At 34.0% G+C, this 14,279-nt stretch overlaps 1 protein-coding gene across 6 annotated transcripts in view; it reads right to left on the minus strand.

Annotated features, from left to right (window-relative positions):
• Positions 1-14,279, minus strand: part of LOC128997914 (rho GTPase-activating protein 190) — a 75,484-nt gene that overhangs the window by 23,855 nt on the left and 37,350 nt on the right. For all 6 annotated transcript variants that reach the window (XM_054423741.1, XM_054423745.1, XM_054423744.1 and 3 more), the window contains exons 15-19: positions 13,497-13,667; positions 12,628-12,879; positions 11,292-11,470; positions 10,853-11,015; positions 1,945-2,090 (exon numbers count right to left, since the gene is read on the minus strand). In XM_054423741.1, coding sequence (XP_054279716.1) covers positions 1,945-2,090; positions 10,853-11,015; positions 11,292-11,470; positions 12,628-12,879; positions 13,497-13,667 — 911 coding nt within the window. The remainder of the gene's footprint in view (positions 1-1,944; positions 2,091-10,852; positions 11,016-11,291; positions 11,471-12,627; positions 12,880-13,496; positions 13,668-14,279) is intronic.

Below are 14,279 nucleotides of genomic sequence, written 5' to 3' on the forward strand. Positions count from 1 at the left end.
ATATTTTATTACAAAAAAGAAATTTTACTGTTGTAGTTGTAAAATACTAGAGTTAGAGATGAAATTTAACGGCCATTAAAAAACTATTGTTTTTATAATAAAGTAGAATTTGGATATCATAATAGTCATTACACTAGTAATAAATGAAAGTCGTAAATAGTAATGGGTCGGTACATCACGGCAAATCTCGGAACCGAGAACCGATGGTAAAAGGTCGGTACCGGTACCATCAGTACCGATAATGATAAAATGACAATGATAAAATTTACCGATATTAACGTGATTGCGCAAGACAACGATGACGTTTCCGTGGCCGCGGGAGATGATTTTGCCGCGATCGCGATCGCGGATGTTGACGATGACGTTACCGCGATCCCAGGAGACGAAGATGACGTCTACATGGCCACAACAGATGTTCATGATTTTACCGCGATCGCAGGAGATGATGATGACGTCTACACGATGACTGCGGGAGTCAATAATGATGTTTACACGGCCGCGGGGATGACGACGATGACGTTACTGCGATCCCGGAAGACGACGATGACGTCTATACATGGCCGCAAGATGCTCAGGTTTTTTCCGCGATCGTGGACGACGAGGAAGACGTTTCCGCGACCATGGGAGTTCATGATGTCTACACGGCTGCGGGAGATGTTCATGATTTTGCCGCGATCGTGGGAGATGATGATGACGTCTACACGATGACGTTTCCGTGACTGCGGGAGTGAATGATATGTTTTTTTTTTTTTCAAATAAGTTTTATTTTCTTAATCCCTTACGTTTTGTACCAACCTAATAATACTAATGCAAAATACTTTAAAATTGAAATACTTCCGATAAAAAAATAAGAAACCGAGAATCAATTTTGGCTAGGAACCGGTACCGGTACCGACTTTTAAAAAGTGGTACCGACCCATCACTAAGTCGTAAAGGAATAAAATTGATAAAACTCACGAGTTCTTGGAAGTACTTGAGTACAACAATTAAAGGCCGATAAAGTATTAATGGATTTGGGACTGCTAATGGGTTTTATATTGCATCACTACCCTAGTAATTAGGGGAAGACTGTAAACAAACATCTGATAAGCCTTTTATGTACTCGAACCAACCATCGTTGACTACGATAGTAAACTGAAAGTAATTTATTATTATAGTAGGCTGTACCGAACTGAGTTTGTACCCCAACCGAGTTTGTACCCTGTAAAATGCTGTACCGAACCGATGACGGTAATTAAGCTAGAACCGTACTGTACCGACTTTTTCGGTGCACCCCAGACCCCTAGAATTTAGTGAATCTTGAAATGGATATTCCGGTTCCTGGCAAATATAAATGTATATTACTTTACAGCTTTGAACTCACCAAACTGAGATTAGCTTAATCAAGTTAAACATTGAAAACCCAAATTTAAGTCACTAAACGAGGCTACAAGTGATAAAGACTGACTCTATGAATGTATAAGTGTGTGATATAGCTACAACTATTCTGAAAGAACGCCACACAGAAATCAAACTAACATTAACATGAACTTAGATTTTATGAAAGTTAATAAAGAAAAACTCAACCTACTATTATATTATAAAGTGCAAAATGACATTAGTAAACTACTTAAAAAGACAACGATAAATGGTAGAAATATTCTAAGTGATTAATGTTTAACATTAATGGTTAACTGTTTTTTAAAGGTACACAAAAAATACATTGAAAACAATTTTTAGCCACTAACAAACAGTAGAATTAGGCTATTGGAAACAAAAATTGTTTTCAAGTTTTATATGAAAAGAACAGACAAAGGCGTAAGTAAGCAACGTTAAAATAACACAAATAACAGCTTAGCTACTTTCTTCACTCTTTCCGAAGTTTGTAATCTCACTCAGGCATTTCCAACAATTAGGCAAGCTTTTACTAAATTTCACACTTAAAAGGGGAAACTGAGATTTTACCTTGACTCAGTTTACTTGTAGATTTGCTGTCTTGCTTTGGACAGTCGTCATTATCTTGATTGTAATTGTCGATGAGAGAATAAGTGTCACTATCCTCGGTCCCACTAGACAACTGTTCAGCATCGTCTGCCCCAAACATATCACACCTGCAAAATATATAAAATATAGTTGTAATAATTTTAACAAGTTTTTCATATACCTATTCGAAGAAGACAGTAAATAACTTAATAATATCTTAAATAGTTTTACTTACAAATTGGATGCAAATTGTCATCCATGTTTTCAGTGATGAATTCAAACCACTTTTATTCCTAAATAAAGAGCACTCACAATAAGCAATTTAGTTATTTGTGTAACTAGTGAGCAAAGTGGCACTCTGCTGCACAAGAGAAATGTTTACGCACAAGCCGCAGGCGAGTGTGCGGAATGTTTCTCGAGTGCCGTAAAGGCCATTTGCACTCGTGTTACACATAATATTTTTCCTACAGTCACTATAAAGCATATAATTAATTAGTCTTTCAAACACTATATAACACGTTTATAGGATAGGTTGAACACATGCGTTGAACGGAATGGGAAACACTGCACCAGCTGATTGTAAGTATCTTTCTGTTAATTATTTTCAAGAGTACACGTATAAACAGTAATAATCAGTATAAACAGAATAAACAAGTATTGAAGACTTAATCACTTTTGTTTGTTCTGCAAAATATGCCAATGACACATTTTCTGACAATTTAAAACTTTCTTACTTACGCACCAAGAATAAAACAGTTTATATGCTCGTTCATACTTCTTTCCAGAATTTTCAGGTAACAGGTGTAGTAAAACATGTTTTGCAGTTTCTGCTATTTCTTTTGGTGTACATATATATTCACAATCACTTTCACTGAGTTCATTATTTTCAAACATGTTAGGCCCACTTATAATTATTCTTTCAAATACTACACTTTAGGTTATGTTCAAACCAAGCGTTGAACAAAAATAGAATATAAACACAAAATTACAGGTTAAATCGTAGTATCAATAGTCAATCTACTGATCATAGTAGCAGTATCTTTAAGTGTTGCCAACCTATTTCCAAGCGTACATGGATTACGTGCATAATAAAACCACGCTGTTTTGTGTTGTTTGGTCGAAATACTGGTGTGCGCCAAAGTATAAACCAAAGTGATAAAGTAAGTAAATGTAGCAATTAGCAGCTTTCTGTTCTATAATCTAAGTGATAGAAAAGTATTTTATATCACTACAAATTGTATTCTGAATAATAATTAAAACAGTGAGTTTGATTATAATTATAATAAAAACTTACAAAGATCACAAAAACTAATATAATTGGCACTATTTTTTAAATTGGGTTCTGACTTCCTGTGTATTAATCCGCTTAGAACATGATCTGGACAGGTTAGGCACTAGACAGGTTAGGCACTGGTGCCTAAACAATACAGACTTTCGTCAGCTGCTGAACCCTGCCTCACTGACCACAGTCAACCTGCTCCTTATTAATCAAGGACTACTCACAAGACCTAATCAGCTGTCTGTTTATTTAGAATCTGAACCATTTATGAGCTACATCACTGGATAGTAGATAGTTGTTCTGCTGATGTGAATAATGTTTTCAATTAATGATGTGGTTTTTGCTAATATAAAAGGCCATAAGCCATGGCCTGCTTTAGACAATAGACAATAGACAAAGCTTTATTGTACATAACACCTGATACAATAATTACAAAAGTAATTCCCAAGCTGGTACATGGTCATCAATTTATATCTAATTTATATCTAGGTTCCTTAATCTAATTATACCCTGACAAGAGTAAAAACTATTACAATTTATCTTTAAAAAACGTCTGAATTTTGTAATACGCTTTTTGGCTCAAAGTCTCTTTCAGTTTATATGTAAAATTTGATTTTGATAAAGTTCTGTATGAATTAGGTAAATGATTGTAGATTTTTTTTAATCACATGTACAGAGGCCCAGTTTCAAATTTTGTGTGCGAATGTTTGGGATATTGAAAAGTTTTGTTATTATTTCTCATTTGATAGTTATGATTTATCTTATATTTTTCAAAAAAGAAAGGATTTGCATGAACATACTTTGCTATTTCAAATATATAAAGAGAAGGTAATGTTAAAATGGAATGTTTTTTGAAAAAAGGTTTACAGCTTTTTTTGGACTTCTGGTGAAAAATAGTTCTGAGAATTGACTTTTGGCAAGTGAACACTTTCTTGGCCTCTGCAGAGTTACCCCATAGAGTGACGCCATAAGCCAGCAAAGAATGAACATACGCATGATCAGTGTTGGGAAGTAGCGCGCTACAAGTAGCGACGCTACAGTAGCGCGCTACTTTTTTTGTAGCGTTAGCTGTAGCTACGCTACTTTTAAGATTTTGTAGCTTTAGCTGTAGCTAGCTACATTTTTAAAGTAGTTGTAGCGGAATTTTAGCTACTTTTCTCGCTACATTAACATTGTTTGAGATAGTGATTTTTATCATAACCTCAACCTTACGTGAAACAACCTCTTTCAAACTGAGATTTTCAAAAAAAATTAGGCCTACTTTCTTGGCTTCATACAGCTGGTTGCAGCCGTTTCATTCCCTATTACAACGTTGTGTGGACATGGAGGCCATTAAATGAGTGTTATCCACATTTTTGGCTCTCATTTCCTTAATTTACTACTCTATGATTACTGTCAGATAAAATAAAATCACTAGATGCAGACGACGTTTAAACGTTACCGGTGACAAGAGAAGCTATTGAATGCTTGCAAGTGATTGACAGGGAAATTAGTAGTCAATTTAGTTTCTTTATTACATCGATAGTGTTTCAACTTGGGTTTTAATGGAAACAAAAAACCAACACTAAACCTTAAAATAATGAGAAAGCTGGTCTATCAACCTTTGCTTCAGCTGTTGATATTGGTTCATCATCACAAGCCCTTCCTTGGTTAGATTACGAAGATTGTTCAAAGGTTTACTAAATTAACAGAGAGGAAATTACTTGAGATTTAAGATATGCCTAGACTACATGATAATTGTAACGAAAAAATCCCCATATAACATGAAACTTACATTGAAAAAATAGCATAGTTTGCTCCTGCTAACAGCTCTTGTATAGGACTATTCCTAGGCTATGCTATGGTTTAAGAAGAATGCCAAGTTCCAAGTTCAATTATTATGAATATATCTGTTTAGTCCTTGCAAGAACAAGCCTACTATAGCCAACTTGTTACATAGCCAAGTAGGCCTACATGTTATTTTCAAATTTGTTACTTTACAAATTTCAACATGTTTAAATTAAAAGCCGATTTCAGAATGAGTTGCTGAATACTGTTTTCTGTACCAACTAGGTTGAAGCACAATTTGCCCTATGCATAATGACAATAAAGGACGATTTCTTGACATTGAAAAGTGTTATTCATAGAACAAGTAACTTATCACTATGTTTAAAAGTTATAGCAATGTCGTTTTTAACATTAAAAGAAAAGAAAGGCAATAAACTCCAATTTCAGTAGGCTAGGCTCTGTAACACAAAAAATATTTTTAAATAATCGTTTTACAGTTTTATTGGTCTTAATTGTTTATATAAGACATCTATAAATGAATCTATATTTAAGAAATAAAATGAGCTTTTAAAATATAGTTTGGTTGTGTGTCCTTTGAACTTAATGAAATTTACATAAGTTGCTTAAAAATAACGCAATAAGTTATTTAAAAATAAGTAGGTACTTAATATGATGGGACACCCAACTATTTGTTTCTGTTGTTGTAATGTTCGGTTTATAATGCCAACAAATTAAATACACTCTAGGAATAATTTGTTTTAAAAGTAATGTTAGTTAATGTGACATTTTTTGTTTAAATGTTTGTTCAATAAAAATGAAGTTGAAATTAATTTTACATTTACCTAATGTGCATGGAATAAAAAGTAACGTCTTTGGAAAAGTAGCTAAAATTGTAGCTGTAGCTACATTTCATTGTAGCTGTAGTTGTAGCTAGCTACTTTTTCGGAAATGTAGCTGTAACTGTAGCTAAGCTACTTTTTAGGAAATGTAGCAGTAGTTGTAGCTAGCTACATTTTAAAAGTAGCTTCCCCAACACTGCGCATGATATACTGTCAAGCAGACTTCTAGCGGCGTGACCTTGGATAGTACACTTAGTGAATACCTTGTTGACCTTAATTTTTTATTTAGATGATGAATGTGATCAGACCAACTTAATTTTGAGTCTAAATTTAGACCTAAAAACTTAACAATTTTTGTATTACTGATTGTGGTGTCTGTAACTCTGTTTCTGAGTTTAGATTGAAGAATGTTAGTTTTACATTCATTTAATTTCAGGCCATGGCTCTCAAACCTCTAATCTAAACACAGATTTGTTTGATTGTTGTTGTAAACACAGATTGATTTGTTTAATTGTGCTGTCAAAAGTTAATTTAAGTTCACTTAGTGTTTTTCTTTTTAAAAGAGCAGTTGTGTCATCGGCATACAAAGTGAAAGCACAGGAATTTGTGGAAAGGCAATTAGGCAAGTCATTAATAAATAATAAAGGCCCAAGTATGGAACCTTGGGGAACACCATATGTAACGCTGGCCCAGTTAGAATAATATTTTATTGATTTTTTTATTACTATTGTGCGCTGCTTTCGATTGAATAGGTATGATCGTAATAATTCTAGTGCCATTCCCTCCAAGCCAATATTCTTCAATTTGATCAGCAGCAACCTGTGGTCCACACAGTCAAAAGCCCTGGATAAGTCACAGAAAACTCCTGCAGTCAACTGTGACTGATCCAGAGCTTCAAGGACACTACTAATATAAGTAAAAAGAGCATTATGTGTGCTTAGATTTCTTCTAAAACCAAACTGCTCTTGACACAGTTTTGAGTTACATTCCAGGTAATTTGCAATTCTAAGATGAATAATTTTTTCAAAAATTTTAGATACATTACTGAGTAAAGAAATTGGTCTGTAATTTTGACTATTATTATGTGTGCTTTTTTTTAATTGGTCTGATTTCAGACAATTTTAGCAAGTCTGGAAATTCACCCTCACTAAATGATTGATTGACGAGTCTAGCTATAATATCAGAAATAATGTCAGCAGTCCATTTCAATAATTTAGTGGGAATCTCATCCCAACCACAAGAATTACTATTACTTAAACTTAAGATAGCATTTTTAACTTCAAATTTGTTGGTAAAAGCCAAAAACTGTAATTTATCTGTATTGTCTGATTCTAGAGTTTTGACTGATGTACTTGTTATTGATGAAAGAGACATTTGGCACATTTAATATTTCCTTTATGCTGGAAAATTGAACATTAAGATATTCTGCAATTTCTTTGGGTTCATTTATCATCCTATCCCCAACATCAATTTTAGTAGTAGTCTCCGTTTTTACTTGAATGCCCAGTTCTTTTTTAACAACTCCCCACATAGCTTTACTCTTGTTACAAGATTTAATAATAAAATTACTATTATGCAATCTCTTAGCCTGCAAAACTACCTTTTTGAAAATTCTTTTATAGTTCTTAACATAGTTCAAAAATGATTTTTGTCTACATGTTTTTGCCAATTGGTGTAATCTTCTTTTAGTCTCTGAAGAAATCATTATACCCTGAGTAATCCAATTCTCCTTACATTGGTTTTTCTTTTCTTTAATTAATTTCACAGGATAAACTTCATTCAGTGAAAGTGTAAAACTAGATAAAAAAGATTTGTAGTTGTCATTCACAGATTTGTCTAGAGCTAAAGACTTGATATTGTCACTTAATGAATTAATAAAAAGTGGTAATTTTTTAATAGGAAAAAAGCGAATTCTTTTGTATACAGGGTGTCTCAGACCACCCGGCCGGCTTGTATAGCTCCAATATGAAAGCAAATGGAAACCTAATTGCAACTGGAACTCCCTATTTTGACCCCAAGGAATTCAGCTAAATTATTTTCAACCCCAAAAAAGCACCCCAAAGGGCAGATTTTGGGGGGTGGGGGTGGTTTTTGGGAAATTTTCAAATGTAAAGGGGGGTCGTGTTATACCTCTTTTTAAAGGTCCTTTAGTCCTGAGTATTTTAGTGGAAAAAGATTTAAATTATCTTCATCCCTATTTACAGGGTGTTCAAAAACGTACAAAAAATAGCCCTTTGAACTACTTTTCACTGTAAAGAAGTGGAATTTTGTGGGGGGTTCAAATTTTGATAACACTTTAATTGCTAAATGAGCTTTCAAAAAACTCTGGTTTCAACCCTTTTGCTATCTTTTTACTTATGTTACGCATTTTCAAACTTTTTGAAGTTTCAAAAGCTGTTATCTCAAAAATTTCAAATGGCAACATGGCTTTAATTACAAACCACATTGTAGCCCTTAAAATTTGCTATAATTTTTGTATTTAATGTTTTTTGGTATCTTCATTGGTTAAAGAGATATAACGAAATTAGTGTATTTTAATGGTTTATTAAATGGTATTCAAAGTGTTTACTGTGGCAAATGTACACCTCTAGGTCTCAATTAAAACAAATCTTGTCTAAAAAAATAAAATAGTACTCAGATTGTTGATCTTGGAAGATTGATAAAGGAAAGAACACAACTGCAAATGTTCTTAGTTATTTTACAATTCCATGGCTCTAATAGTTCTTTGAATGAATAATTTGTTTGAATCAGCATTAATAGCCTACATACTGATGGACTTCTACAAATGCTTAAATTGCCTTCCATTTTGTTCCATGCAAACCCCAACTTTGTTATGCATGTAGTACTCAGTGCATGTAATTCTTCACTATTATGGTACTGTATTGCTGTTTTACTACCGCAGGTGCATTCACCTCTCGTACAAATCCAGTAAGTTCCTTATAATTTGATTTATCTAATCAAACGTGACCAGTTTCATGCACACGCTCATTGATTTCATGATGATTTTTTTTATTTACCAGTAGCATTTATAGACAGTATTCATTCAAAGCACTATTAGAACTTTGTAATTGTAAAATAACTAAGAATATTTGCAGTTGTGTTTTTTCCTTTATTAATCCTCCAAGTTTAACAATCTGGGTAGTATTTTAATTTTTTAACATAATTAGTTTTAATTGAGACCTAGAAGTGTACATTTACAACAGCAAACACTTTGAATACCATTTAATAAAACATTAAAATACACTAATTTCGTTATATCTCTTTAACCAATGAAGATACCAAAAAACATTAAATACAAAAATTATAGCAAATTTTAAGGGCTACAATGTGGTTTGTAATTAAACCCATGTTGCCATTTGAAATTTTTGAGATAACAGCTTTTGAAACTTCAAAAAGTTTGAAAATGCGTAACATAAGTAAAAAGATAGCAAAAGGGTTGAAACCAGAGTTTTTTGAAAGCTCATTTAGCAATTAAAGTGTTATCAAAATTTGAACCCCCCACAAAATTCCACTTCTTTACAGTGAAAAGTAGTTCAAAGGGCTATTTTTTGTACGTTTTTGAACACCCTGTAAATAGGGATGAAGATAATTTAAATCTTTTTCCACTAAAATACTCAGGACTAAAGGACCTTTAAAAAGAGGTATAACACGACCCCCCTTTACATTTGAAAATTTCCCAAAAACCACCCCCACCCCCCAAAATCTGCCCTTTGGGGTGCTTTTTTGGGGTTGAAAATAATTTAGCTGAATTCCTTGGGGTCAAAATAGGGGGTTCCAGTTGCAATTAGGTTTCCATTTGCTTTCATATTGGAGCTATACAAGCCGGCCGGGTGGTCTGAGACACCCTGTATACTTTCAGGCAAGTTAGGGTTTTAGGCAATTGTAAAAATAATGCATTATGGTCAGACATGCCAAGATCAATATTTATGGTTGCGTTTTTATCATAGCTTACACTTGTGAGAATATTATCTATGCATGTTTTTGATGTTTTAAATACTCTAGTTGGCTGTCTAAAATTTATTTTCAGACCAAAATTACAAGACAAGTTCTCAAACATTTTTGTATCATTATCATTTTTTTAAATAGCCTATCTATGTTGAAATCAGCTGCTACTATGATTTTCTTTGAGAAATCCTTTTTTTGTATTAGTTCCAGAAAAGATCTAAATTTACATAAAAATAGCTGTGTAACACTACTACCTGGTATTCTATATATGGAAACAACAATAATCTTACAATCTATTATTTCTATACAAGAGGATTCAAAACAGTATTCATCATTTAATAACTGACATTTAACCTTTTTAATATAAAAAGTATTCACGCTTTAATAACTACAATTGAAAAAGACAGATATAAGTTAAAATTTTTTGGAACCGGTCAAACTGGCACCTGAAAGCAAATGGATATATTTGATTTTTCTACGTATGTAGAAAATATTTTTTCGTCCAAGAAATTATCTAACCTGCTAAAATTAGCAATTGATGAAGCTAATTCTTTTTGCAACAATACAGCAGATGAATTTATTTCTGAAACCGATAAACATAATGAATCCGAGGATGGACCTAGTGTTTTAGAACCAAGCAAAATCAACAATCAACTTATGTTGGAAAAAGGAAAATGGAAATGTCTCTCGAGGTTAGCTGAAGAAGAGTCTGATGAGTTATACTCTAAATTTAGAACTGAAATAAAAAATTTCAAGGTAGATATCTCTCACTTAAAAGGTCATATTAAAAATGAGGAATGCCTGATTAACAAACTAAGTGAGAAACTAACGCAAATGCATACAAACAAAGAAAGTAAATCTACTATGACTGCTGGAACCCAAACTGAACAAAACATATTAAGTAATTAATATTTCCAGTTTTTTTTTAGTTTATTTTATTTAACCAACTATTTTTAATTAGTAATAAAAGAAGCGGTTTTGACGCCATTCTGTATATATACATATATTTCATGTATATTTTGTATAAATCTTGACTAAAGCTTTTCTGATTCTGACATACCCATCATTGGAGCCCAGTTTGATGAGATAGCTCTCATGACGAGGAGGTGGCAGGGGATGGATTCCATCTCCAGGAGGGTGGGCCGGCTCTTCCATGTGGAATGCTTGTTCAATCTCTGGCTTCTTCTCCCAAACTTCTTTGAAGAAAGGGGTGTAAAATGCAGCTGTAAACCAAATAATACTGAACTGGGTATCTTACGAATAAAGTTGACAAATAACAGATTATCTAGATTGACTAAAAGATAGTTGATATAGTAAGAATCTTCTATGTCCATTTTGAACAAATGTACATAGCTTGAATGTAAATTACATCACGTACGTTCATTGCATTACTTATAAAAATGTGCAAGCTTTATGTGTTACTACTACAATACGTCGACAAGACAAAAGCTCATGCATACACAGAAGTAAGTGATCTTTGTTTTTGAGTAATCACTTACTTTTTTGTTGAAAGTTAGAAGTAGAAGTCATGAAATGAGCCTGGAGACGGTCAGCAGTAGCATTGCCCTCTGTTATCAGCTGGTGACTAAGATCGTTGCTGAAGAAAGCATTGGCACCTCCACTATCAGTCACAGCCATTATTTGAATAGGAAGATTGGGTATGTTCATGGAAAACGCACTGAAATATAAAAAAACATTAAATAAGATAATTGATTGTCAATAATATTGCATGTCAAAAATAAATAGCATTATAAAATTTATTTTAAAAAGTTCACGAAACATATATACAGGGTTGTCAGCAGAAAATTCATGGATTTTCCCTGGTTTTCCGACTAAAAAGTGTGGAATTCCCGGTGTCTATAATACTTATAAGAAAAGCCCAAAACATGTTTCACATCCTCATTTTTATTCGTCAACATGTCCCTTGGTTCTGGCACCATCGTCAATATGTCCCAAGCTTGCGGCGTGATTGTTAACATGTCCCGTGTTCGCGGTGCCATCTTCGACTTGTCTCGTGGTCACGGTGCAAGCGTAAAGATCTCCACATCACAGAGATATCATCATCGTCTCCTGGGTTCGCGGAATTGATATTTTTTGCTATCGCGGAAACATTGTCATCGCCACAAGCCTAGAAAATCCCGTCCCAATGATCGGGGATACACTATCCCAAAGAATTAATGAAGTTTTTTGAGATCCCGTACATCCCTAATTTTGAGGGTTAGATTATTCCCGACCATCGACCGAAATTCATTACTTTTTCAAAACTTTTCTTGACCTTTTTTCCCACTTTCCCGACTGGTAGACACCCTATCACTAATTGATCTTTACTCGTAAAAATTGTACCTACAGTTACAATGAACATTGAATAAAACACACTGCCAAGTGCCAACTACAGTCACAGTGAGAGTGGAAGTCAGTTTAGTCGGTTGCAGTTCAGCAATCAACACAACAGGTGTAGTCTGCTCCCGGCGAGCAGCGGCGACGGCGGCGGCTTCCCGCATAGTCATGGTAGTGTATCCAACTCACCTACTTCCCAACCACCCATCGTCACTCGCCGGTAAACCGAAAAAATTTGTTCGCTATCAAATTTATTAATAAGGTGGCCCAAAATGGATAAAAAAAATTCCTCAACAAAAATTAGAAAAAGAAATAGACTGAAATTCACAGAAAACCCCCCGAATAATACAAATTACACGCATATTTCCCAGTTTTTTCACGTCCGTAAAAATTCACGAATAATTCCTAATTTTACTGGATATTACTGGTCGCTGACAACCCTGTATATATTTATAAACTCAAATAGCATTAATACAAATTAAATATAACATAGCTTACTTCAGTGTTGCTAATGACGCTTTCCTCTTTGTCGAATACACCAGGATGAAACCATGAACCAGTTCTTCTCTAAAAGCGTTAGCACCATGGAACGAGGAAATAATGACCTCGACTTTACGTTTAGAGGAGCCAAGAAATGTTTCAAGTATGATACTGCGCTCTCCACTGAGAAAGCAGCACTGGTGATTCAGCAAAGGAGCGAGGACATTTTCTACAGAGTATGGATCTCCACAGAACATGCACATGATAATCCTGAAACAGAAAAACAATTTTGTTTTTCACAATATAGACTAACATTAAATTAATTCTTTAAAAATGGCTTAATATGAATTATTGGGGAGAAGGATGGCCAAAATGCCAAAGTTGGCTCACCCCGAAAGCTAACCAGCAAACACTATGCTAGATTTTATTGAACAGTTTTAGAGATGATATTTTGACTGGTGTTCGCTCTATATGAGTGGGACTCTCTTTTCTGGACGCCATTTTGGAAAATAGTGGATGTTAATGTTTGATTCTATTTTAAGTAGTTTGGAAACCACTCAAGCTAAAAACTTGATCTTGGTATTAAATTGTATGTTTTAGCGAATTTCCTTATAGGGAAGTAGCTATTACCGTAGGTCCTACGGTAAGACCTAGACCCGGGACCGATTTACTTTTTCATTTTGAAATTTGGTTTGAAGGTGTAAGGCAGAATAAACTTGAATGAGTTTGCGAACCAGCATGATTGGACAATGGGAAAGGCGTTTTGCAGGGGGTTTTATAGTGTAAAAAATGGTTTATGGCTCTTGCTCCACGTCTGGTGGCTAACATTGTCATCACTCTGGTTCAACTCCTTTACTCCATACATCTAATTAAGCAACTGTTTTCACCTGATGTCAGGCTCCGAACATTCCATGACTGACTGGTAAACAGTGATGAAGCCAGCCCTATGTCTGATGCTTAGGACCAGCTGACGGAGTGCATTGCCAACAAGAGAGGCGTTGAACCGGTGTTCCCCATTGACCTCTTCCAGCGACACATCAATAAATGGACACTGCAAGCTGGTAGAAAACAATCAAATAAATACCATATCGTGAAAATATCAATTAGGTATAACCAACACTCTTACCATAATATCCTACCTCAAACAAAGAACGAGTTAACATTATTTAAAAATTCTTTAAGACTGAAAAAAGCTTGAATTTTGGATCAGACAAGAATTCCTAGAAAATATGTCCTCCAAAACAAGTTAAAATTTTAAGTTACATCTGTTGTCATTATTAGTTCTTGATTCATAATTCTGTGGTAAGATATAAACAACATAAAATGTTTAGGGTGCTATTACAAGTTTGAAAACGGCACGCTCTGTTTTAATGTCTGCATTAAGGGAAAGCCAGATTTTTTTATGTATGTTGCCAGAGATTTAAACTGTGATTGATTTGAATTATAAGAGTTTTTTGTTTGACAGTTAAAATAAAATTATAATTGCAATCTCCATTGACCGGTATAGAAAATACAAACAAAACATTTAATAATATATTTAAACTGAGAACGTATTGGCATTGACAACACATAAAAGATGTTCAATTAAATATATCTATCCAATGCTGTTTGACATACTAATTTACTGAAAATAAAAACTCTACCACCAGCAACTCGTTTAAATAAACTTT

The sequence above is a fragment of the Macrosteles quadrilineatus genome, unplaced genomic scaffold (genome assembly GCF_028750875.1).
Source record: "Macrosteles quadrilineatus isolate MER2022 unplaced genomic scaffold, UCM_ALF_1.0 Scaffold_7__1_contigs__length_78375512, whole genome shotgun sequence".
Lineage (NCBI taxonomy): Eukaryota > Metazoa > Arthropoda > Insecta > Hemiptera > Cicadellidae > Macrosteles > Macrosteles quadrilineatus.